The sequence below is a fragment of the Ceratotherium simum genome, chromosome 26 (genome assembly GCF_057802395.1).
Source record: "Ceratotherium simum simum isolate JZ-2026a chromosome 26, ASM5780239v1, whole genome shotgun sequence".
NCBI lineage: Eukaryota > Metazoa > Chordata > Mammalia > Perissodactyla > Rhinocerotidae > Ceratotherium > Ceratotherium simum.
In genome coordinates this window covers 4,671,078-4,690,930 of record NC_141925.1, presented here as the reverse complement: position 1 = coordinate 4,690,930, position 19,853 = coordinate 4,671,078, and the positions used below count along the sequence as shown (strand labels likewise).

General features: G+C 54.5%; 1 protein-coding gene across 1 annotated transcript; it reads left to right on the top strand.

Annotated features, from left to right (window-relative positions):
* Nucleotides 1-466: 466 nt before the first annotated feature.
* Nucleotides 467-13,719, top strand: C26H16orf89 (chromosome 26 C16orf89 homolog). Its single transcript, XM_004438267.3, has 8 exons — nt 467-671; nt 4,386-4,535; nt 5,537-5,687; nt 6,920-7,037; nt 8,727-8,862; nt 9,544-9,648; nt 10,892-10,978; nt 13,351-13,719. Exons 1-8 carry the CDS (start codon nt 467-469, stop codon nt 13,479-13,481), a joined length of 1,083 nt encoding a protein of 360 aa, XP_004438324.1. The 3' UTR covers nt 13,482-13,719.
* The last annotated feature ends 6,134 nt before the right edge of the window (nt 13,720-19,853 follow it).

The following is a 19,853-nucleotide window of genomic DNA, read 5'->3' as shown; positions in this document are numbered from 1 at the left end:
AAAACTGTGAAGTGCCCGCGTGACTCCCCTTTGCGGCTTGAATGCTGTTTCTGCTGGACGGGTGCTGCTCGAAGGAATCTCCCAGCAGTTCAGGGCGGGTGTGTCCTCAAATGAGTTTATTCCAAACTTATTTTAAAAAAAAAACATACTTTGCGTTTCAGTGCCCTTGAATTTCTGGATTGTAATTGCAATTGCTAGATCAAAAGTGTAGCCAGTGGGCCTGGAGAATCTGGGGTGAGAAGGGAGAGTGGGTGCCCCTCTTCCCGTCCGGCACCAGCTGGCTCCACGTCCAGGGCTGGCCTGACCACCGGGCCCCTGCCATCAGCCCCCTTCCGCTGCGCTGCCCAAGCCCTCTGCCCAGGCCTCCGCAGGCTGCTGGGTCAGCCCTGCCCCTGCAGGGGGAAGGGGAGGAGGAGGAGGCAGGAGGAGGGCGGTGCACTCCACCAGCCTGGAGCAGAAGCCAGCCATGTCCAGCCTGGGGCTCCTGCTCCTCCTCCTGCTGGCACCGCTGCCGCTGCAGCCCTCCTCGCTGCCACCGCCGGACACCCCAGAGGGCAAGGCCGCCATCACGGGCCTCATCCTCTCTGCACTGGAGAGAGCCACGTCCTTCCTGAAGAAGAGGCTGCCCGAAGTCAACCTGGACGGCGTGGTGGGGTTCCGGGTGCTGGAAGGTGGGTGCGCCCTTGTCCCCCGGCCTGGCCACCTGGAAAACCAGTCCTCAGCCTGTCACCTGCCTGCTCTGCACCCCTGGGACCTGGCCACCTCCTGACCCCTGAACAGTCTGCTTTGACTGTAAGGAAAGAGGGGCGGCTTGCTCCTTTTGGGTGTCTGGGCCCCCACTGTTATCAGTCTTTTTGGAAGCAGGAAGACTTCAAAGGCCACATGAGAAAAGATTGGGAAATTATTATTTTCCCGGGAGGAAAGGATCCATTTGACAGTCCCTCCCTCCTGACATGCCACAAAACAAGGTGGGCAGAGGGAGTGTGCCCTTTGAAGGGGTATTTATGGGACGGTGGCTATGGGCAAAACCGAGGACCCTCGAGATCGGGCTCCAGCCCCGGCTCCCCCCACTTGCAGCCAAAGCCGGCTGGAGGCTCAGAGTAAAGAGCCAAGTGTTTGTTCTGCTTTGAGGGATATAAGATCCCGGGGGGGCGCTGGAGACAGGCCAAGGCAAACGGCACCACCCCCACACACACACCAGAGTTGCTGTCAGCCCCTCCCCGCTGGCCATCCTGACCTACCTACGTGACAAAGCAGGCTTGGGGTCAGCCCGGGCTCTGGCTGGCCCCACTCCGCTCCTGCATCACCCGTCTGCATTGCCAGCGCAGCTTTCCGCCCACCAGGACGCCAGGTCCCGGCAGGAGTAGGGGCTCGGGGACAGGTCTGCTTCTGTCCCCGGCCTGCGTCTCGGCCTCCCTGCCTCGGGGCCTTCCGCTGTCCTCCCCACACCCCTGACCCCCCCCCCCAGGACGAATCCTGGAGACCCCCAAAATCCGAGCCCCTCCCCTCCAGGCCAGGACCAGGGTGCGGCAAGACGGATGCCCTATCTCCTTCATTAATCCCAGCCCCACCTCCTGACTCCTCTAAAAACTAACAACAAAATCAACACGCAGGGCCAGCTTCCCCATCTGCACAGGATACCTCTAGGGGCCCGTGAAAATGTTTCCGTTTCTCTTAAAGTCAGAAGAAAAAATTAACTAAGTTAAAGAAAATGGTTTAATAGATAATATAAACATACCCATCTTCCTACCAACTTGGTCATAAGACACGATCTTTATTGTATTTTTTCTCAGTGGAGGAAAGGACCCACAAAGACAAAAGTGTCTTGGGCCCAGGAACCGTGGTGTGGCCCCGCAAAGGGGAGCTGGGTGCTGCCCAGGCACCTGCCGCGTGTCATCGCCAAACGGCCCAGAGAGGGAGGTGCCCTGTTCTGCTCCTTCTGCAGGTGGGGAAACTGAGGCACAGAGGGGTTCGGTAGCCTCCTGACGCCTCACAGCTGATAGGCGGTGGGTCTAGAATCCAAACTCACCTGCTGTGACACCCCTTGGGAGCAGGTGGGCGCCGGGCACGGCGCTGGGCGAGGAGCGGTGGTTGCATAAACCTTCCTGGGACGAGGGAGACAACAGGCTCGTCGGCAGCAGCCCCATGGGTCTGTCTTCCTCACGGAGAGAGAAGGGGAGCAGATGGCTCCCTGGGCCGCGTGCTGTCGGGGCCGCGTGCTGTCGGGGGTGCATGCAATAGTAAAGGCGAGGTTCATAAGTACCCACTGAGTGCTGGCACCCCAGGGTGCACGCCTCAGGGATCACGCTGGCGTCTCCCCACAACCCTTGAGGTAAGTCCATCTTTGTTACCCCTTGTTACCAGTGAGGGGATGGGCTTTAGAGCCTGTCCCAGGTCACACAGCGGGTAAGTGAAGAGGTGGACTTGAACCCTGCTCTGTCTGACTGTCATTACAGCGTGGGGCTGCCTGGGAAGGAGGGAAGCGGCAGCACACACCGGCCTCAGACCGGGGCCGCCCCCTCCTGGGCTGGCTTCTCCTACTGTCTGTCCTACTGTCTGCCTCCTCCCCTCTCCAGGGCCGGCCCCCTCCCCTTGCAATAATCTACTGCTGAAGAGCAAATTACGCAGGAACCTAGCTCCTTCAAACAGCAGCTGTTGTCTCACTGTTTCTGGGCATCAGGGATCTGGGAGCGGCGTAGCTGGGTGGTTCTGGCTCAGGGTCTCCCAGGAGGTTGAGTGGAGATGTCGGCCAGGGCTGTGTTCATCCGAAGGCCTGACGGGGGTGGGAGGAGCTCGCTCACTCACAGGGCTGGCAAGTTGGTGCTGGCTGTCAGCAGGAGCCCTCGGTTCCTCCCGCGTGGACCCCTCCCTCGGGCTGCCTGAGTGTCCGCACAACACGGCAGCCACCTCCCCCAGAGCCAGTGGCCCAGGAGAAAGCCAAGTGGAAGGCTCCGGTCCCTTACAACCCAGCCTTGGAAGCCACACAACATCATTTCCCCAATTTCTTCTTGGTCTCACTGGTCAGCCCGATTCAGTGTGGGGGCTGAAAGGGCGTGATCACCAGTTGACCATCATGGTCCTCCTATGAGGGTCCTACCTTCATGCTCAGCCTTCTCGGGAGAGAGAGAAAAGGGGGTCACATTCTGGGGGTCCAGTAGCAACAGCATATCCACGGATCTGCTGGGTCCTCTGCTTGGGCTACACAGGTGGACGTGGACCCTAAGAGGTCAAAGCGTCCCTCCAGAGCCTCCAGCAGCCATGCTGGGGGTCCAGAATGTGGCAGCAGCTGCCACACGTGCAGGGAGACGTAGGAACAAGGCTGAGGACCCAGGATCGCCATGAGGCCAGGTCGGGTCCACCTGGTCTCAGCCATGACTGGGGCAGCCCCTCTGGGAAGTACCCTGCGTCTGCTGCTAGAACCAAGAGGTCTAGAACAAGGACTAGACTCCTGGGCTCAAGCCCAGGGAGGGAGCCACGTCAGGGGAGGGGTGTCACAGAGCCCGTCACCCCACAGACCTGCTCAGTACCCTCCTTACACGGCATCGGCCCTCCCCCACACAGTTCTCTGCCTCGTCTCTCACCTGCTGCCCTGCCTCGCCTCTCCTCGCTCAGCCCCGTGCTGATGCGCTCCCTCCGTCTCCTCTCTGGCCACCTCTTGACCTCCTCTCCCCGCCACCACCATCCTCTCCCACTCCAGCAGGGCCACTGCTAGTCCATAGGGCACCTTTGTGAGGATTAGAAAAAGGCATCCCTTCCTCAAATTGCTTCACTGCCATCTGCTGGAAAAGTATCTTAATACATATACACACCCATGATAGGAATGTATGGTCCCCCTGTGCAGTGTGCAACCTGCTCAACTGTACACAGTGGCTCTCCACCCTGCAATCTGAATCCCTCCCTCATTTTTTCCTTCTCTACAGCAAACGTTGTCTCCCTAATTAATACTAATAGCCAAACTTTATTAAGTGCTTACTTTGCACTATGGACAATGCTGGGTCCTCTCTATGTGTTAGTTTATTTAATCCGTACAACTCCCCCACTCCAAGAAGTGAGGACTATCATTACCCCCATTTTATAGACGAAGAAAGTGAAATGGAGAGAAATTAAAATGAAAATTAAATTTTCTCTGGTCACCCAACAAGAAAGTATGCGAGTCAGGATTTGAGCCCAGGCCCACCTCCAGAAATCAAGCTCTTAGCCACCACCTTCTGTCCCTCTGGCCCTCCCTCACCACCCCGCTGAGGCCTAACTCCCAGTAAGCTCCGCAAGTCCTTTCCCCTGGAGCCGGAGGAGGCGGAGGCTCAGCCAGCGTAGTAACTTAGGGTGTCTTTCCTGTCCACGTGGTTGGTCAAACGGAGGAATGCATGCGCTCTGCCCCTTCCCAGTGCAGCTAAAAGGCGTGCAGGAGGAGTGGGCCTGGGACCCCCCGCTGCAGCCGCTGACCCTGCGTGTGGGGAAGCTGGTGGACGAGCTGGCACCTCTCCTGCACGGATCCGTTTTCTACCTCAAGCTGAGCGACCCCAAGTACCTAAGAGGTAAGAGCACGGGGTGGGCCTCACTTCTTCAGGAACACTGCATCTGCGGACATTTACTGAAATGACCTGTGCGGGCCCCTTCGGGTGCAGGGAGGGTCCGGGGCGATCTGTAACCAACTGCGTCCTGCCGGCTGAGCACGCCACAGGCTGACCCTGGGGGATGTTCGGTCATCCTTCATCCAGGATGAGCTGACCTCTCCCACCCACACAGAGGGGGTGGGAAGGAGGGAACATGTCTCCCTTCACTTGTCCAGCTCACGCCCAGGCTTGGGGCCTCCATCCTAGACCAGCGGGAAGGGGAGTGTCCGCCCCAGAGGGTGGGATATCTAAAAGGTAATTTGGCCTTTTGCACGGCAAATATTAGTGTCTTGCTGGTATCTCTCTTATGCCTTATAATGATAAGAGTCTCTGTCTTCTTATCAGGCTTGAGTTAACCCTACCAAGAGCCCCCCCATAAGCCTGGCCTCAGTTGCTCCCGGGTTGAGGGTGGCAGGGAGATGATTGGCCAGACAACAGCCCCGCTGCCTGTGACGACACCCCAACCCTTCCGAGCTCTGGCCTGCCTCTCTGCAGTCAGGTCCCCCGCCCTCCCCAGGCCTGGTCCCTAAGACCATCCCAGCCGGTGTCATCCTGAAGAAGCCCCTTGGCTGGGCATCTGTTTGGTGAGAGGTCCACTTTCTAACCCAACCAGAGGAGGCTACTGGCCCTTTTTATATGTTTCAAGCTTCCACAGAATACAGTGGATTAGTCAAAGCCTGTCCCAGCTCTGTTCCTATTGATTTCTTTTTAATGTTTTTTTTAGAGAAATATTCCTGTGTTTCAAATGCAATGCCCCACCAGCAGGCGAGGCTTAGAGCTCTGAGCAGGCACCCGTGTGTGGTCAGGGCTGCGCAGGGAGGGACATCCAGTTCCTTGGCTTGGAGCCACAGGAGCCTGGGGGGCGGTTAAGCCTGGCTGGTCCACTGCCACTGGGTCTCCCCCCACCCCCTCCTCTCTGCCAGAGTTCCAGCCAACCATCCAGCCTGGGTTTTGGAAGCTCCCGCAGGCCTGGACCCGCACCAACGCCTCCATGGTCTACCCCACAGTCGAGCCCCAGGACTCTTTCTCTGAGGAACACAGTGACTCGTGCCTGGTGCAGCTGCTGGGAACCAGGTGGGCCCCCTGGTCTTGCCCTGATTTCCGAAGTCCCAAAGCGCTCGCTCTCAGCCTGTCCTCCTGTCCCACCCCATCTGCAGTTCCCCGCTTCCACCCCCACTTCTGCAAAACCAGGCACAGCCCCCCCAGAGCCGCCCTGACCCTGCCCTCTCCCACCCCATCACACGTGGCTTCCAGCCTCGTCCAGCCCCCACCCCCCTTGCACTCCCACCCCCATCTCCTGACAGGCCTCCCCACACCAGAGCGATCGTCTCAAAACCTCATCTGAACACCCACCCCCAGCGTGAAGCCCCTGTTGTTCTCAGAAGGAAGCCCCAGCTCCTGCTGCCCTTTCATGCCCAGGCCCTCTGGTCCAGCCCCTGGGGCCACTTTTCAGACCCTCAAAGGCACTGGCTCCCTCCCTCTTCTGAGCCTTTCCCTTGGCCCAGTCGCCTCTGTGGGGCCTCCTCCCACGCCGCCCCAACCCAACCCCTGTGCCTAAGTAGCTCTGCTCCCACTTCAGGGCCAGCTCTAGCCTCCTACCTCCAGAACCTTCCCTGACCCCACTGCACAGGCTGACCTTGACCTCCCGTGGTGGGCTGGCTGTCCTGGCACCACTCCCCACCACAGAGGCAATGTACATTTTCTGTAGGGTTCTGTCTCCCCCATGGGCCTGTAGGTCTCAGTCTAACTCACCATTTTATCCTGCTGTGCAGTGGGCGTGGAGCAGACCCCCCGGGGCAGCCCGAGGTACCGGGACCCACCCTGGGGCAGAAGGGGCAGCAGGTGCCTGGGCCCCCGTCCTCTCAGCATCCTTCAGAGCAGTGTTTGGGCCAGGACACAGCTGGGCCCGCAGAGGGGCTGCGCTCCAGTGAGGGACCTGCCCTGTGTCGCTCTGTCCCTGTTGTGGGGCAGGCCTGACACAGAGGGAAGGGGCATGCTGGGTCCAGACCCCAAGCTGGCTGGGTTCAGGGATCTGCTGCTTAGGGCAGTGCTTGGGGGTCCCAAGCAATAGGAAGTCGCAGCCCCATGTGGCTCCCCCAACCAAGGATAGACCCAGTGTCACCTCCCTGGTGCTGAGGGTACTGGCTTTAGCCTGTATTTTATCTGGCTGCCCCTGGAGCCCAGCTGGGTGCCCGGGACCTACAGGGGATCCTAATAACCAGTGGAGGGATTGGGTCTGGGAAGGCTCCATGCCCTTGGGCTTCCTTTAGGACACTCTTAACAGCCTGGAACCACCTCTCCCCCAGGGGGGACGGCAGCCAGCCCTGCAGACTCTCAGACTTCTGCAGGACGCTCATGAGCAAGCCCGGCTGCTCAGGCTACTGCCTGTCCCACCAGCTGCTCTTCTTCCTCTCGGCCAGAATGGTGAGTGCCCGGCCACGCCCCGGAGGACAAGCACCCGTAAAAGGGGCCTGGTGGCCGAGTGGTTTTATACGCTACACACCAAGAAAACAAGTGGGTTTTTGGATTTGTGCTTCAGACATCAGGAAGAGAGTAGCCTGCCATCCGTTGGCTATAAAATTGAACCAAACTATGGGGAGGGATGATTTGGGATTCTATTGGACAGACAGCTTTGCATGCTGAACTGGATCACAGGGCATCAGAAAAACAAAAAGAGAGAAATAGAGTCAAAGAGAAGCAGTAGAAATAACTCAGCAAGCAACAACAAATGGAAAAGGACTTAGAACATAGTCGGTGGATAGCAGCTTCCAGAAAACCAAACCAGCCCCACTCCCACCTCTCCAGCGCCCAAAAGCTCAAACTTTGCTGAATAATAATCATTTTTAAACATATGTGTCTTTATAGAGAAAAGTAGGGCTTGTTATCTCTATCCAAAAATGTTATCTGATGTCCAGAAATTCTTAGCCAAGAAGAGACTCGCTGTTTTTGACAGGTTTTTTTAATTATTATTTATTTGCTAGTTGTCACAGACCAGTATTTTTCTTCTTCTTTTTTTTTTTTGTGAGGAAGATCAGCCCTGAGCTAACATCCATGCCACTCCTCTTTTGCTGAAGAAGACTGGCCCTGGGCTAATATCGTCCGCATCTTCCTCCACTTGATATGGGACACCACCACAGCATGGCGTGACAAGCAGTGCATCGGTGTGCGCCCGGGATCCGAACCCGGGCAGCCAGCAGCGGAGCACGCGCACTTAACCGCTACGCCACGGGGCCGGCCCCAGTATTTTTCTAAATAGGGCAATAAAAACCAAATAATGGGGGCCGGCCCCGTGGTGTAGCAGTTAAGTGCACGCACTCTACTTTGGTGGCCCGGGGTTTGCAGGTTCGAATCCCAGGCGCACACCGACACACTGCTTGTCGAGCCATGCTGTGGCGGCGTCCCATATAAAGTGGGGAAAGATGGGCACGGATGTTAGCCCAGGGCCAGTCTTCCTCAGCAAAAGGAGGAGGATTGGCATGGATGTTAGCTCAGGGCTGATCTTCCTCACCAAAAAAAAAAAAAAAAAAAAAAAACGCTAACTAAGGAGGAAAAGTATTTTGAATATTGGGCTCGTCAGGTAGAAAGTCATTCTGACACATTGCTGCAGAAGTTTCTAAAGCCTGTTCTCATCTCCTGTCCTTCTCTCCTGGCAGCCAGTCCGCGGCCCACACTTTGAGTAGACTGTTTGTCTGGAATCACTGCATGACAGCAGCTGGAGGCTCTAGAGCGCCCCCTAGTGTCGGGCGTTGTGTGGGGCACTTCCTAGTCAGGGTCTCGCCCACCCACGCGAGTGCCCCGCCAGTGCAGCTCCCTGCTGCATTGCCCTTTCTCACCCTTGAGGCTCAGAAAGGTTAACACAGCTGGCCAAGGTCACACAGCTCCTGAGTGGCAGAGCCGGGACTGGAAGCCAGCTCTCTCTGACGCCAGTAACTGAGCCCCCGGCAGGGAGTGTGGGTGGGGAAGAAATTCTGGGAAAAGGGAAAAGATCTGCCCCAAACACAGCCACTTGCAAGATCATCTCAGAACTGCAAGTCTCTTCCCGTAACAGACTAACAGAGTGCGGTCTGTCATGCAGACCACCAACCTCCCTGTCTCCGGTGTTTGTTCCCCCAGAAGGGCTGCACGGAGGGGCTGTTCCACCAGACCCAGCACTACATGCACCTCTTCTGCGCCAACATGATGGACCTGAACCGGAGAGCTGAGGCCATCGGATACGCCTACCCGACCCGGGACCTCTTCATGGAAAACAGTGGGCCCCAGCACTCCACCCTAGGGACAGAGCAGCAGGGTGTCCCAAATTAGGGGCACACACGTGTGCGCACACATACACACACACAGATAGCAGGGCTGCCAGGTTCAGCAAATAAAAATACACGGTGCCCAGGTAAATCTGAGCTTCAGACAAATGATGAATACATTTTTAGTATAAATATATCCCAAACACTGCATGGGCTATACTTATGCTTTAAAATTTTTATTCATTGTGTATCCGAAACTCAAGTTTAACTGAGCATCCTGTATTTTCTCTGCCACTGTGTGCTTCCTGCCCCTGAAGGCTGACCCAATGATGGAGCTCTGGACAGACTGACCAGCTGACTGGCAAACAGACCCTCAGAGCCTTAGACATGAGGCAGAAAGGGGGTCCCTGGGTGGCCGCTCCCCGGCTTGGGTGTCCAGATCCCTCTACTGAGCCCGACTCTTGAGCGGCCCCGACTGAGGCCCTGGGAGGGAGGCAGGACCCAGGCCCGGGCGCCCCTGCTGGCTAAGGCAGAGCCTCCGCGGCCTCCCTGCAGCCCCTACACTGAGGCCCACCTCCTGGAGCTGCCCTGCCCTGGCAGGAAGACGCAGGTGGCACCGAGGGGGCCTTGGGGAGTGGGAGGAGGTGGGCCTGGGGGGCAGGCCTGCAGAAGGTCCCCATCTGTGCTTCTAGTCATGTTGTGTGGAATCAGCGGCTTCTCCGACTTCTACAAGCTCCGGTGGCTGGAGGCCATTCTCAGCTGGCAGAAGCCGCAGGAAGGATGCTTCGGGAGGCCTGGTGAGCTGCGCTTCCGCCCTGGCGGGGCGCGAGAGGGTGCTGGAGGGCTGGGTTTCTTGGCCAGGAGAGGAAAGGATGCAGTGGTGTTAGGGGTGGGAATAGAGCTTTGCAACACCCATGTGCATGCACACACACACTTGGAAATGGGCTCAAAGCCCGAACTTTGCAGGATGGGAGGCAATCTTGTTGGAAGATGTTGGCCCCCGACACCTGCATTAACAAATTCACTTCTTATTGAGTATTCCCTAAGCCCCTACCGTGTCCCAGACACTGTTCTACACTCTGGGGAAACTAGGGTTCTGAGGAAGAGAGGCAGAGACCACCCACACAAACCGAAAAGAGAAATAATGGTGAGTTCTGATAAGAGCTGTGAAGGAGACAACAGGCTGAGAAAGAAAAGAACATGGGGGAAGCCTCTTTAGGTAGTTTGGTTGGGGGAGATGTCTGGGGGAGGCAGAGCATGCAGCCCCATTGTGGCCACGTGACACTGGACGGCTGGGCCTCCTTGGAGTAAGTCACTTCACCTCTCTGAGCCTCAATTTCCCTGTCTGTAACTAGTGAGCATAATAATGTGCACCTCCCTGAGCTGTGAGGAGTAGACATAATACATGTGAGACCCCCGCAGCCTGTGCCGGGTACAGAGGAGGCTCCCAATAAACGTTGGTGCCCTAAATGAGAAGCTTGGGATGCTCAAAGAGGCAAAGATTTTGAAATAAGATACACAGTCGTGTGTCACTTAATGACGGGGATACGTTCCGAGAAATGCGTTTGGGCAATTTCATCCTTGGCAAACATCATAGAGTATACTCTCACACACCTAGATGGTACAGCCCACCACACACCTAGGCTCCATGATACAGACCTTATGGGACCACCGTTTCCGTCATTGACTGACACGTCGTTATGCAGTGCATGACTGTAGTCTGTTTTTAAAACAGGAGTTTATAAAAGGAAGATTCTCAGGCCCCCAGACCCGCAGACTCAGCAGGTGGAGGATGGGGCTGTGGAGCCTGCATTTTTAAGGAGCTCCTCTGGCCATTCTGATATGGGTGGTTGGGGGACCACAATTTGAGAAACATCAGTAGATGACAAATTTAAGCCATGTGGAAGGATCTGCAGACAGGTGCTCGAGGAAACTTCCGGAAGAGCCTCCAGATTCAAGAGAAGACCTGAGGGGGAGGAGGTTTAGTGAGTAATGTTCAAAAATCCATCCTGAGAAGTTTGCCTTTCTCTCTTCTCCCAGCTGCTGAAGATGAAGAATTATCGAAAGCCGTTCAACACCAACAGCATTTTTTGAGAAGAGTAAAGAGACGAGAAAAACAATTTACAGGTAATGAAAATACCCAAGGGACCTTCTTGGCATGAAGCCGAGACACCCTGGAAAGGCTGTACACAGGTCACCCTCAATGGAAAACAAACCCCCAGCATCACTGAAGGGAGGGCCTTCCTGTTTGGGAGGCGGAGGAAAGAGTAGGGGTCTCTGATGCCCTCCTCTCAGAAGGTGGGGAGTCCAGAGATATTGACTCCAGTGAAGGGAGTATAAAAGAGAAGTTTCAGTGTATTACTGAAAATCATGAGATAACTCCTCTCTGTCAAAGTCTAGTCAGGCAAACAGAACCCGCATTGGGAACTTCAGCAGGAGTTGAATATAGGGAACTTGTCTCAGGTGTTGCAAGAGCTGAAAACAGAAAAGGTGAGAAAAATCAGAGGTTAGCCACTGCCCTCCCCAGAGGCAGAGCTGGAGGGACTGTGGGGGAAGGTGGTGTCAGCAGAGGCTGCAGGGACTGGATGTGGAGGAGACAGAAAGAGGGAAGAAATACCCCGGCTTCTCCCCTCGCTCCGCCTGTGCCTGCTGTTGGTCAAACCCAAGCAGGAGCTGGTGGGCAAGGCATCCTGGGAAATGTAGAGGGATCAATGCACCAGGGTTTGGAGCAAAGAAGGGCAGGGAGGGGATCTTCAAGCCACTGGGCAAGTGACCAGCACAATCCCAGTGTTCCCATGTCCTGGTGTCCTCAGCTTATGCCTGTTGTCCTGGAGCCGTTATGAATAGTGCCCCCTTTCCTCCCAAAAGTGTCCTGGCCAAGATGATAAATGCTGCAGTCGGTCCACCAATGTAGAGAAACTGAGACTAGGCTATAACTATGCTGGGAAGGGAAGAGAGGCCAGACACAACATGGAAGGAAGGGAGGGAGGGAGGAAGAAGGAAGAGAAGCCCTGATTTCAATTTTTTATTAATAAAAAATAAATAACTGCAAGGCAAAAGCAGGAAGGGAGGTGGGATCGCCAGCTCAGAGTAGGGGTCCAGCAACCGCTTGTGAGTGATTCCAGGAACTAAATGTCTTGCCGTCAACCCCTCATCATCCACCTGCAGGCAGACAAGACGAGGAAGTGCAAATCCGACGGGCCCGTTTTGTCGCTGCCGCCAAAGGCTGGGCAGGGGAAGGGAGAGCAGTTCTCGAGAGACCCCTGGGGGCCCATGTCCTGACTAGGCCGGGCCAACGCAGGGGGCTGGGGCTGCCTATGGCCGGGTGGTAGGGGGCCTGCTGTGCACGCCCTGGAGAGCTGGACACCAGGACTGTCCTGAGGGCTGGAGGGGGAGCAGCAGAAATCCCGAAGCCCGAGGTCCTTCCTGGGGCCCCTGCAGGTTGACCAGCAGCCTGGAAAACTGCCCAGGAGGGAGCGGTGTGCCCATTCCATCACTAGATGCACCCACCGGGCAGGGGCAGCCGGCGTGGAGCTCAGTGCACAGGATTTGAAGTCAGGCTGTCTGGACTCAAATCTGCTTCTGCCCGTTACTCACTGTGGGAGTTACTCAACCTCTCTGAGCCTCAGTTTCCTCATCTGTAAAATGGGACCAAACAGTGCCTCCTTCATAGGGCTGTTGGGGGTCAACATCAGGTCGCTGTGCAAAGAGTTCCCAGGCATTTGGTGTAAGGTCGGCCACCGAGAAGCGTGGATGGCCAGGGTTAGAGATTAGTCTCCGTGAAATCTGCATTCTCCCTCCCTCCAACAGGCCTGGCTGGGGTCCTTCTCTTCTCCAAGTCTGAGAGGAGAGAGGACAGTCTTGGCGCCCCACCACCTGCCCAGAGACTAAAGGTGGGCAGCCCAGTTTGTGTTCAGAGAACTAAATAACATCTAAGGGGGTCCTGTCTCACGCGGGTGCTCAGGGTCACAAGGGACCGGGCAGGCCTGAGGCAGCAATGAGGGAGGCCATCGGGGTCAAGAAATAAGCTGTGGACTCACCAGGGCCGGGCGCTCAGCTCTGCCGCCTGAGCCTCAGTTTCCCCATCTGTAAAACAGGAGCGATCAGACACTGTCCTAGGTCTGGAGAGGGTCTGAGGGCAGGGGAAGGCGGGAAGGAGCTGGACAAGGGTGTGGGCTCAGGGCAGGTCCTGCAGAGGGGGCTCTGGAGCGAGAATCGGACCACAGAGACAGCCCCCGAGACAGGGGCCCGGCTCTTTGGTCGCTGTATCAGTAAGTCGCTGGGAGGAGGCGTAACCTCCTGGGTGAGGAGGCTCCAACACACTGAAGACGTTTCTCTGGAGAAGCGAGCCGCTAGCAGCCAACACTTGTGGGGGTGGCAGACGGTGCCCAGCCCAGCAAAGGGGGTCTGCGGGCACCAGGCTGGCTGGGGGAGTATCTGAAAAAGTCACGATGGGACTGTGGCTGCCACCTGGCCCTCACGAGGGACTCTCTCCCCAGATGGCTGCTCCTCCCACAACACCGCCATGGCCGTGGCGGCCCTGGGCGGCTTCCTCTACGCCCTGGCAGAATACCCCCCAGCAAACGGAGAGCGGCGGCTGTACACACCGGCACCACCCAACGGCCACTGACACGATGGTGCCAGGCCTGCCACCCGCCAGGAAGACGAAACACACACCTTCCGTTCCTCCTTTCTTAAGGACCACATCCTGAGGAGGAGGCAGACAGCAGAGCAACCAGCTTCATCCCCTCAGGAGCAGGGCCAGGGGAGGTGGGGCTGGGATGGATCCACTGTGGGAGCAGATGAATAAATCTAAGTGCCGTTGAGTCTGGTTTCTCTGGACAACTTCTGGGGCTCTGTTCTGAGTCTTCAACCCTACTCCACACAAATTCTAAAGAGACCCATCATTTTGAGTCTTTTTTTTGTGTGTGTGTGAGGAAGACTAGCCCTAGGCTACCATCTGTGCCCATCTTCCTCTATTTTGTATATGGGACAGCGCCATAGCATGGCTGGATGAGCAGCGTGTAGGTCCGTGCCCAGGATCCGAACCTGCAAACCCGGGGCCACCGAAGCAGAGTGCGAGTACTTAACCACTACGCCACCGGGCCAACCCCTCACTGGAGTCTTAAAGGCAGCGTGTTCAGACGTCAACCATTGCATCATTCCCAGTGGGAGAACCAAGGGGCTCTGAAAATAACAGTTCAAGTCGTGACCTAGAACTCGAGATATGACCACAAAAGGCAGCACAAAATATCTTTACATCATGTGCAGGGAACTCTACAGTCTCATTATGTCACCTCGTGTCACAGCCATGTCACTTTACATGGGCAGTGCAGCATAATGGTTACAGTGTGGTTCTGGGCCCTGGCTGCCTGAGTTCAATCCCGGCAGTCCCCCTAACGAGCTCAGTGTCCTTGAGCAAAGTTACTTAGCGTCTCTGTGACTCGGTTTGTCATCAGCACGATTGGGATGATTACAGCACCGCCCTCAGTATTGCCTCCACCGCTGTGAGAATTATGTTTGTAGAGTACTGAGAACGGTACTTGTAACGTAGTAAATGCCAGGTAAGTGTTACCTGCTACCACAACGGTGGTGATGTCACCTCACATGGGGGCTTGTCCCGAAGCAGCAGCGGAGGGAGCAGCTCGTGGCTCTTCCTCCTGCTCTGCCTCATTGTGAGTGTATCTAAACGTGTCAGCTGGGCCTCGGACATAATCTAGTGTTTGAGAAAAGACCTTCTGAAGCCTTATTATGGGTTCAGGTGCTGTCTGTGGTGCTGATTTCAGGCTACGTGCAGACAGGCGGCAAAATTAGACTCCAGGATAGAAATGTTTAAAGCAGATGTACAATGCCTGCTCAACGGGCCACGTCAGGCCTTTTGGAAAAACAAGGTTGGGCCGAATTAGTTTTACACCAAATGGCTACCTCATATGTTCCAATGTATCCTATAACTTTTTATTTATTTATCAAAGTGTTTAATAAATGTTTGTGGAGTTAAATAGGGGAAAAAAGAAGGAAAAGAAAAACCAGGCTCTTTGGGATGTTGTGTCCAAGTCTTAGCTGGTGGAAGAGACCTTGGGCTGTGAGCACTGTTGAGTCTGGTCTGGCCAGCTGGCAGCCCCCCGAGTCCATGCAGGATGGGGGGGGCCCCTAACGTCACCCCTCCGACATGGAGTGTACAACAGAATCTCCTGCCCCTAAAAACCTCAAAGCCAGGTTCTAGGATATTGTAAACCCCCTCAAAGCACTTTATATAATAGCTACAGAACACAACGCAGACAGAAGAAAATAATCTTGGTTTATAATTCCTAGAAAGGTTTTATAAGAAGCAACTTTGGTTTTCCAGACTCCAAAACAAACACTCGTCCCCACTTGAGAAAGAAGTTGCTTCTGGGCAGGAGAGCACAGGGGCTCGGAGCTCCGCATCAGAACCAGAAGCCTCCTCCGCTTACAGCCATGTGACTGTGAGACCGAGCAATGGGCTCACTCTGCTCACAGCAGCCTGAGCCAATTAATCACAACGAGTTAACAGTCAAGAAACGAAGTTTAATTAGATTAGCCAGCAAATCGGAAGACAGGTGACTAATGTCTCAAAGACCCCTCTTCCAGGATTATAGAATCTTGAAGCGTCATATAGGGAAAATGGGCAGTAAGGAGGGGGTCCAGGGATGTTGGTCTCCAGGCGTGACAGGCTTCAGGCATCACATTGTTCCATTCTTCTGTCAGCTGTGATGGATACCTTGTAGGCGTCTTTCCCGCTTGTGGTCAGCCTGTTCCTGGAGAGAAACTCACAGAACAAAGTTTTTAATTTATCAAGTTATTGGGGAGTACATACATAAGCGGAGGCCATAAATCAGGAGGGCATGTGAATTTTTTAAAGTACGTGCAGAGAAGCGAGTAGTCACACAGAGGAGGGGCTGGGGATATTTAGTGCAATAAGATGGCCTCCCTTACGCTCACTTATAACTGTGGGCCGGTAGCTTGCCCTCTCCCTGCCTCCATTTCCTCTTCTGTATCCTAGATGACATAATAACACCCACCTTCTAGGATTCATGAGGAGATGCAACAAAATGGTGCAGGTTAAGCCCCTCGCACACTGCCTGAGGCTTAGATGAGCACAGTGGCTGTTAGCCGTGAATTTCTAGAAAACCCAGCATCCACACAACTTCTGGGTTTGATCAGTCACGTATTATCTACTAGCCAACAACGTCATCCCCAGGGAAATACCCCATCCATTCATTCAATAGATGTTGATTGACAGCCTGCTGTGCGCGGAGCTTTGCTCTGGGCTAGGGAGATGCAGCTGAGAACACAAACAAGGACCCTGACCCCATCCACTTATTCAAGAGACATCGGTGAAGCACCCACTATGTGCCAGGCACTGTGCAGAGCGCTGGGGAAGAGCAGTGAGAAGCAGAGGTGACCTCTGCCCTCATAGAGATGACGGTAAGGCGGGGAGACAGACATCAGGAAACAATAATAATCAAGCAGATCGAGCTGATGGTTGGAAAGACGGGGTGCACGCCTTAAGCCTTGTATTCTTTCCCTCGATTGATAAATGTATACTGATGTATACCGATGCATTAACTTTGTTCACGCTCTAGGTTAGTGGAGGAAACAGATATCTGCTCTATTCCATCCTTGTCGGTGCTCAGAGCTCTCAGTCAGAGAACCTGCTAAATGCATGAAAAAGCTCAACAGCAGCAGAGGAGGCGACGCCAGGAAACGTCCACCCCGAAGCTGAAGAGGGTGTATAAACTCTCAGAGAGGCCAGGAAGGAGATCACCAACCCCACCCCCAACCTGTCAGGCTTAAGCTCTCCCTGCTGTTTGCAACCACTCCCTGCCCCCACCCCCGGCCCCGGCCACCACTGATCTCCCGTCTCTCCAGGTTTGCCTTTCCGGATATTTAATACAAACGGAATCACATGATAGACCTTTTGGGGGTGATGAGAATGTCCTAAAAATGGATTAAGGTGATGCTGAGAGATCTCTGTACAATTACTAAAAATCATTGAAGGGTACACTTAAAACAGGTCAATTTTATGGTATGTAAATTATACATCAATAAAACTGTTTTTAAAAAAAACCTTCCAGTGGCTTCCTGTTTCACTCGGGCTAACATCCAAACTTGATACTGAATCTCTTAATCTCAAGTTCGTGCCTGAATCTCAAGTTGGCAGCAAGCCAAACACTGAGACACTGGTGCTTGGAGATGGAGAAAGATCTATTCAAATTGGCCAAAACGAGTAGGTGGGAGGCTGGGTTTGCTCAAATCCACGTCCCCAAGAACGGAAGGCAGGGGAGTTTTATAGAGCTAAGGGGCTTGGCAGGAGGAGCTTCAGAGAAGCAAAGGAGTCCCTCCCGATAAGCCCCTGGGCAATCTGACTTCTGGGCTTCAAAGGCTGCCGAGGGCCGGCCATCCAGTGATCACAACCTCCCCAAAGGCATTCTCTTTCCTCTGCAAAACAAGCTGACAAATCCTCTGCAAAACAAGCTCACAACTCTTCGAGACCCCTAAGTCACCCTTCAAGTTAAACAGGAAAAACAGCAAATTGGTTTAATATCTACAGCACCCCTCAGGTACCTGGCTTCAAACTCATTTCCTGGAGCCCTGCAGGACCCAGCGTTGGCCTGGCCCTCCCACCTCCACCCTCCCCACACTCTGCCCTCCTCGCTGGCTAATCCTCCTCCTCCCACCAAGCTCTGTCCCACCTCCTGGCTCTGCAGCGCCCTCTGCTGCAAGGCTCTGGCCCCCACCTCCCCACAGCTGTCCCCTTCTCTCCCATCCTTTATGTCTGGGCTGACAGAGCCTTCTCTGCCACCCCTGTGACATCATTCTTTCTCCGTCCTGCTTCTTCCAGGCTCTCACCACGCTTGCATCGTTTACAGCCTGTCTCCCCATTAAAATCTCAGCTCCGCCAGCGTAAGGCCACTCTGTCTGTTTCATCAGCATCTCACACATGGGAGGTGCTCAATCTATTGATAAATAAATGGCAAGCAATAGGATATATTGGAACATATAAGGAAGCCATTTGGGGTAAAACTAATTCAGCCTGAGTCTGTTTTTCCAAAAGGGCCTGTCACCTGCATTGTGTATCTGTTTTGCCATGTCCCAAAGAGAAGAGTAAATGCCCTTAAGATAAAGATGCAACTTCCCCCACATTGGCATTTCCTTAAGGATAAGCATTTCTCCCTAGGCTAGGATTTGACTGCTGCACTCACCCTGTGACCACCCAGCTCAAAACCACAGACCTGTCACCAGCCACGCCCATTGAGACAGCAGACCTTCTCCCCACTGTGTCCATCAATAGCTGTTCTGGCAGGGCAATCTGGCAGGGCGATCTTGTGGCTATTGTAAAAGGGACATTGCAATCATACGTGATACATGCTCTTTGACGGTATATAACCGCTCTGTACACCCCACTTCTTTGGTGCCCTTCCTTCCTTAGGGAGGGAAGGCCCTGGGCCATGGTCCTCAAAAGTTGGCTCATAATAAACTCACCCCAATTTTGATTTATAGATTGATTATAGATTTACGTCAACACTATGGTATCCACAAATGATTATAGAATCCGGATGAGGTTGCTCAGAGGGGACCAAGGTATTCTAGAATGAAGAGTAGGTGTGAGCAAAGGAGAAAGCTGAGTTAGCTGGTTTGCCTAGTTCACTGTTTGTGACTGGTTGTCCTTAGCATTTTGACTTCATGACCCTGAGGCATTTGCAGGCGGTTTGGTTTGCTTATGTAGGCCACCGTGGCATTAGAGCCACGCCAGCCTAATGGCCTCCTGGTTTAACATAACAGGTTGCTCAGTTCACATGGAGAATTTCCGTGGCACTTCTGTGCTTAGAACAACTTGGGAAAGGAGTGACAAACATCAGAGGAGGTAGGAGACTGGCCAGGTCAGAACTCGCCAGACACTGCCTGCGCCCGCAATTCTTAGTTGATTTGGAGAAAAGAGGACTTCCGGGGCAGGGAAGTTGGTGCAGGCCTCGGCTCATTTGCTGATGATTTTCAGCAGCCTGGATGTAAAGATCAGGAAGACATAATCCCTCCACATCAGTATATTTGTGTCAGGCCAAGTCATTTAAGCCCCGAGAGGATCAGTCATTTTGAATGTGGTTAACTGAAGGGAACTAACTATGGGTGCCCCACAGGCCTCAGAGCCACTCTGGGGGCCCATTTGGGGTTCCTGACTCTATTAGTTCTGCCAAGTTAAGGTGTCAGCCAGGCTCTCTCTCTCCGAAGGCTCCAGGGAAGAACCTGTTCCAGCCTCTCTCCTGGCTTCTGGTGGTTGCCAGCAATCTTTGGCCCTTTCTTGGCCTGTAGCTGCATCTCTCCAGTCTCTGCCTCTGTCCTCGCATGGCCTTCCTCCTTCTGTGTGTGTCTCCCTGTGTGTCTCTTCTCTTCTTATAATGACAGCAGTCAAACTAGACTTAGGGCCCACCCCACTCCAATATGACCTCGTCTCAACTAATCACATCTGCAAACATCCTACTTCCAAAGAAGGTCACATTCCGAGGTTCTAGGAAGGACATGAATTTGGGGAGACATTATCCAACCCAGTACACTGACCCTGACTGGCTCTAAGGGGCAGTGGCTCAAAGAGGGGCCTGAGTTCAAGCACTAATGGTGCCGACCGTGGAGAGAAAGGGGCTGGCCTGGTCCCAAGTACCCGTGGCACCAAAAGCCAGCTAGACTTGTGCTGGCTCCTGGGTGGCCCATTCATTGCACTGGCACCAAAAGGCTGGATAACCCTGGACACTGCCCTGGACCAGAGGCCTGAAGAGAAGTATCCTCTCAAAGCAAGCCTGAAGCACATGCTGAAAAATAACCGGCCAGCTTCATGGCTTCCGACCTGTGCAGGTGCACGGGGCCCGCCCATGAAGGGTCCCACGCTTGCTGTCACACTCTGCTCTCACCATCTGGAAATTCTTGACTTTTATACAAAAATCCTGTGCAAGATGACAGGAGTGGAGCCATAGTAAAATAGAGCCGGAGC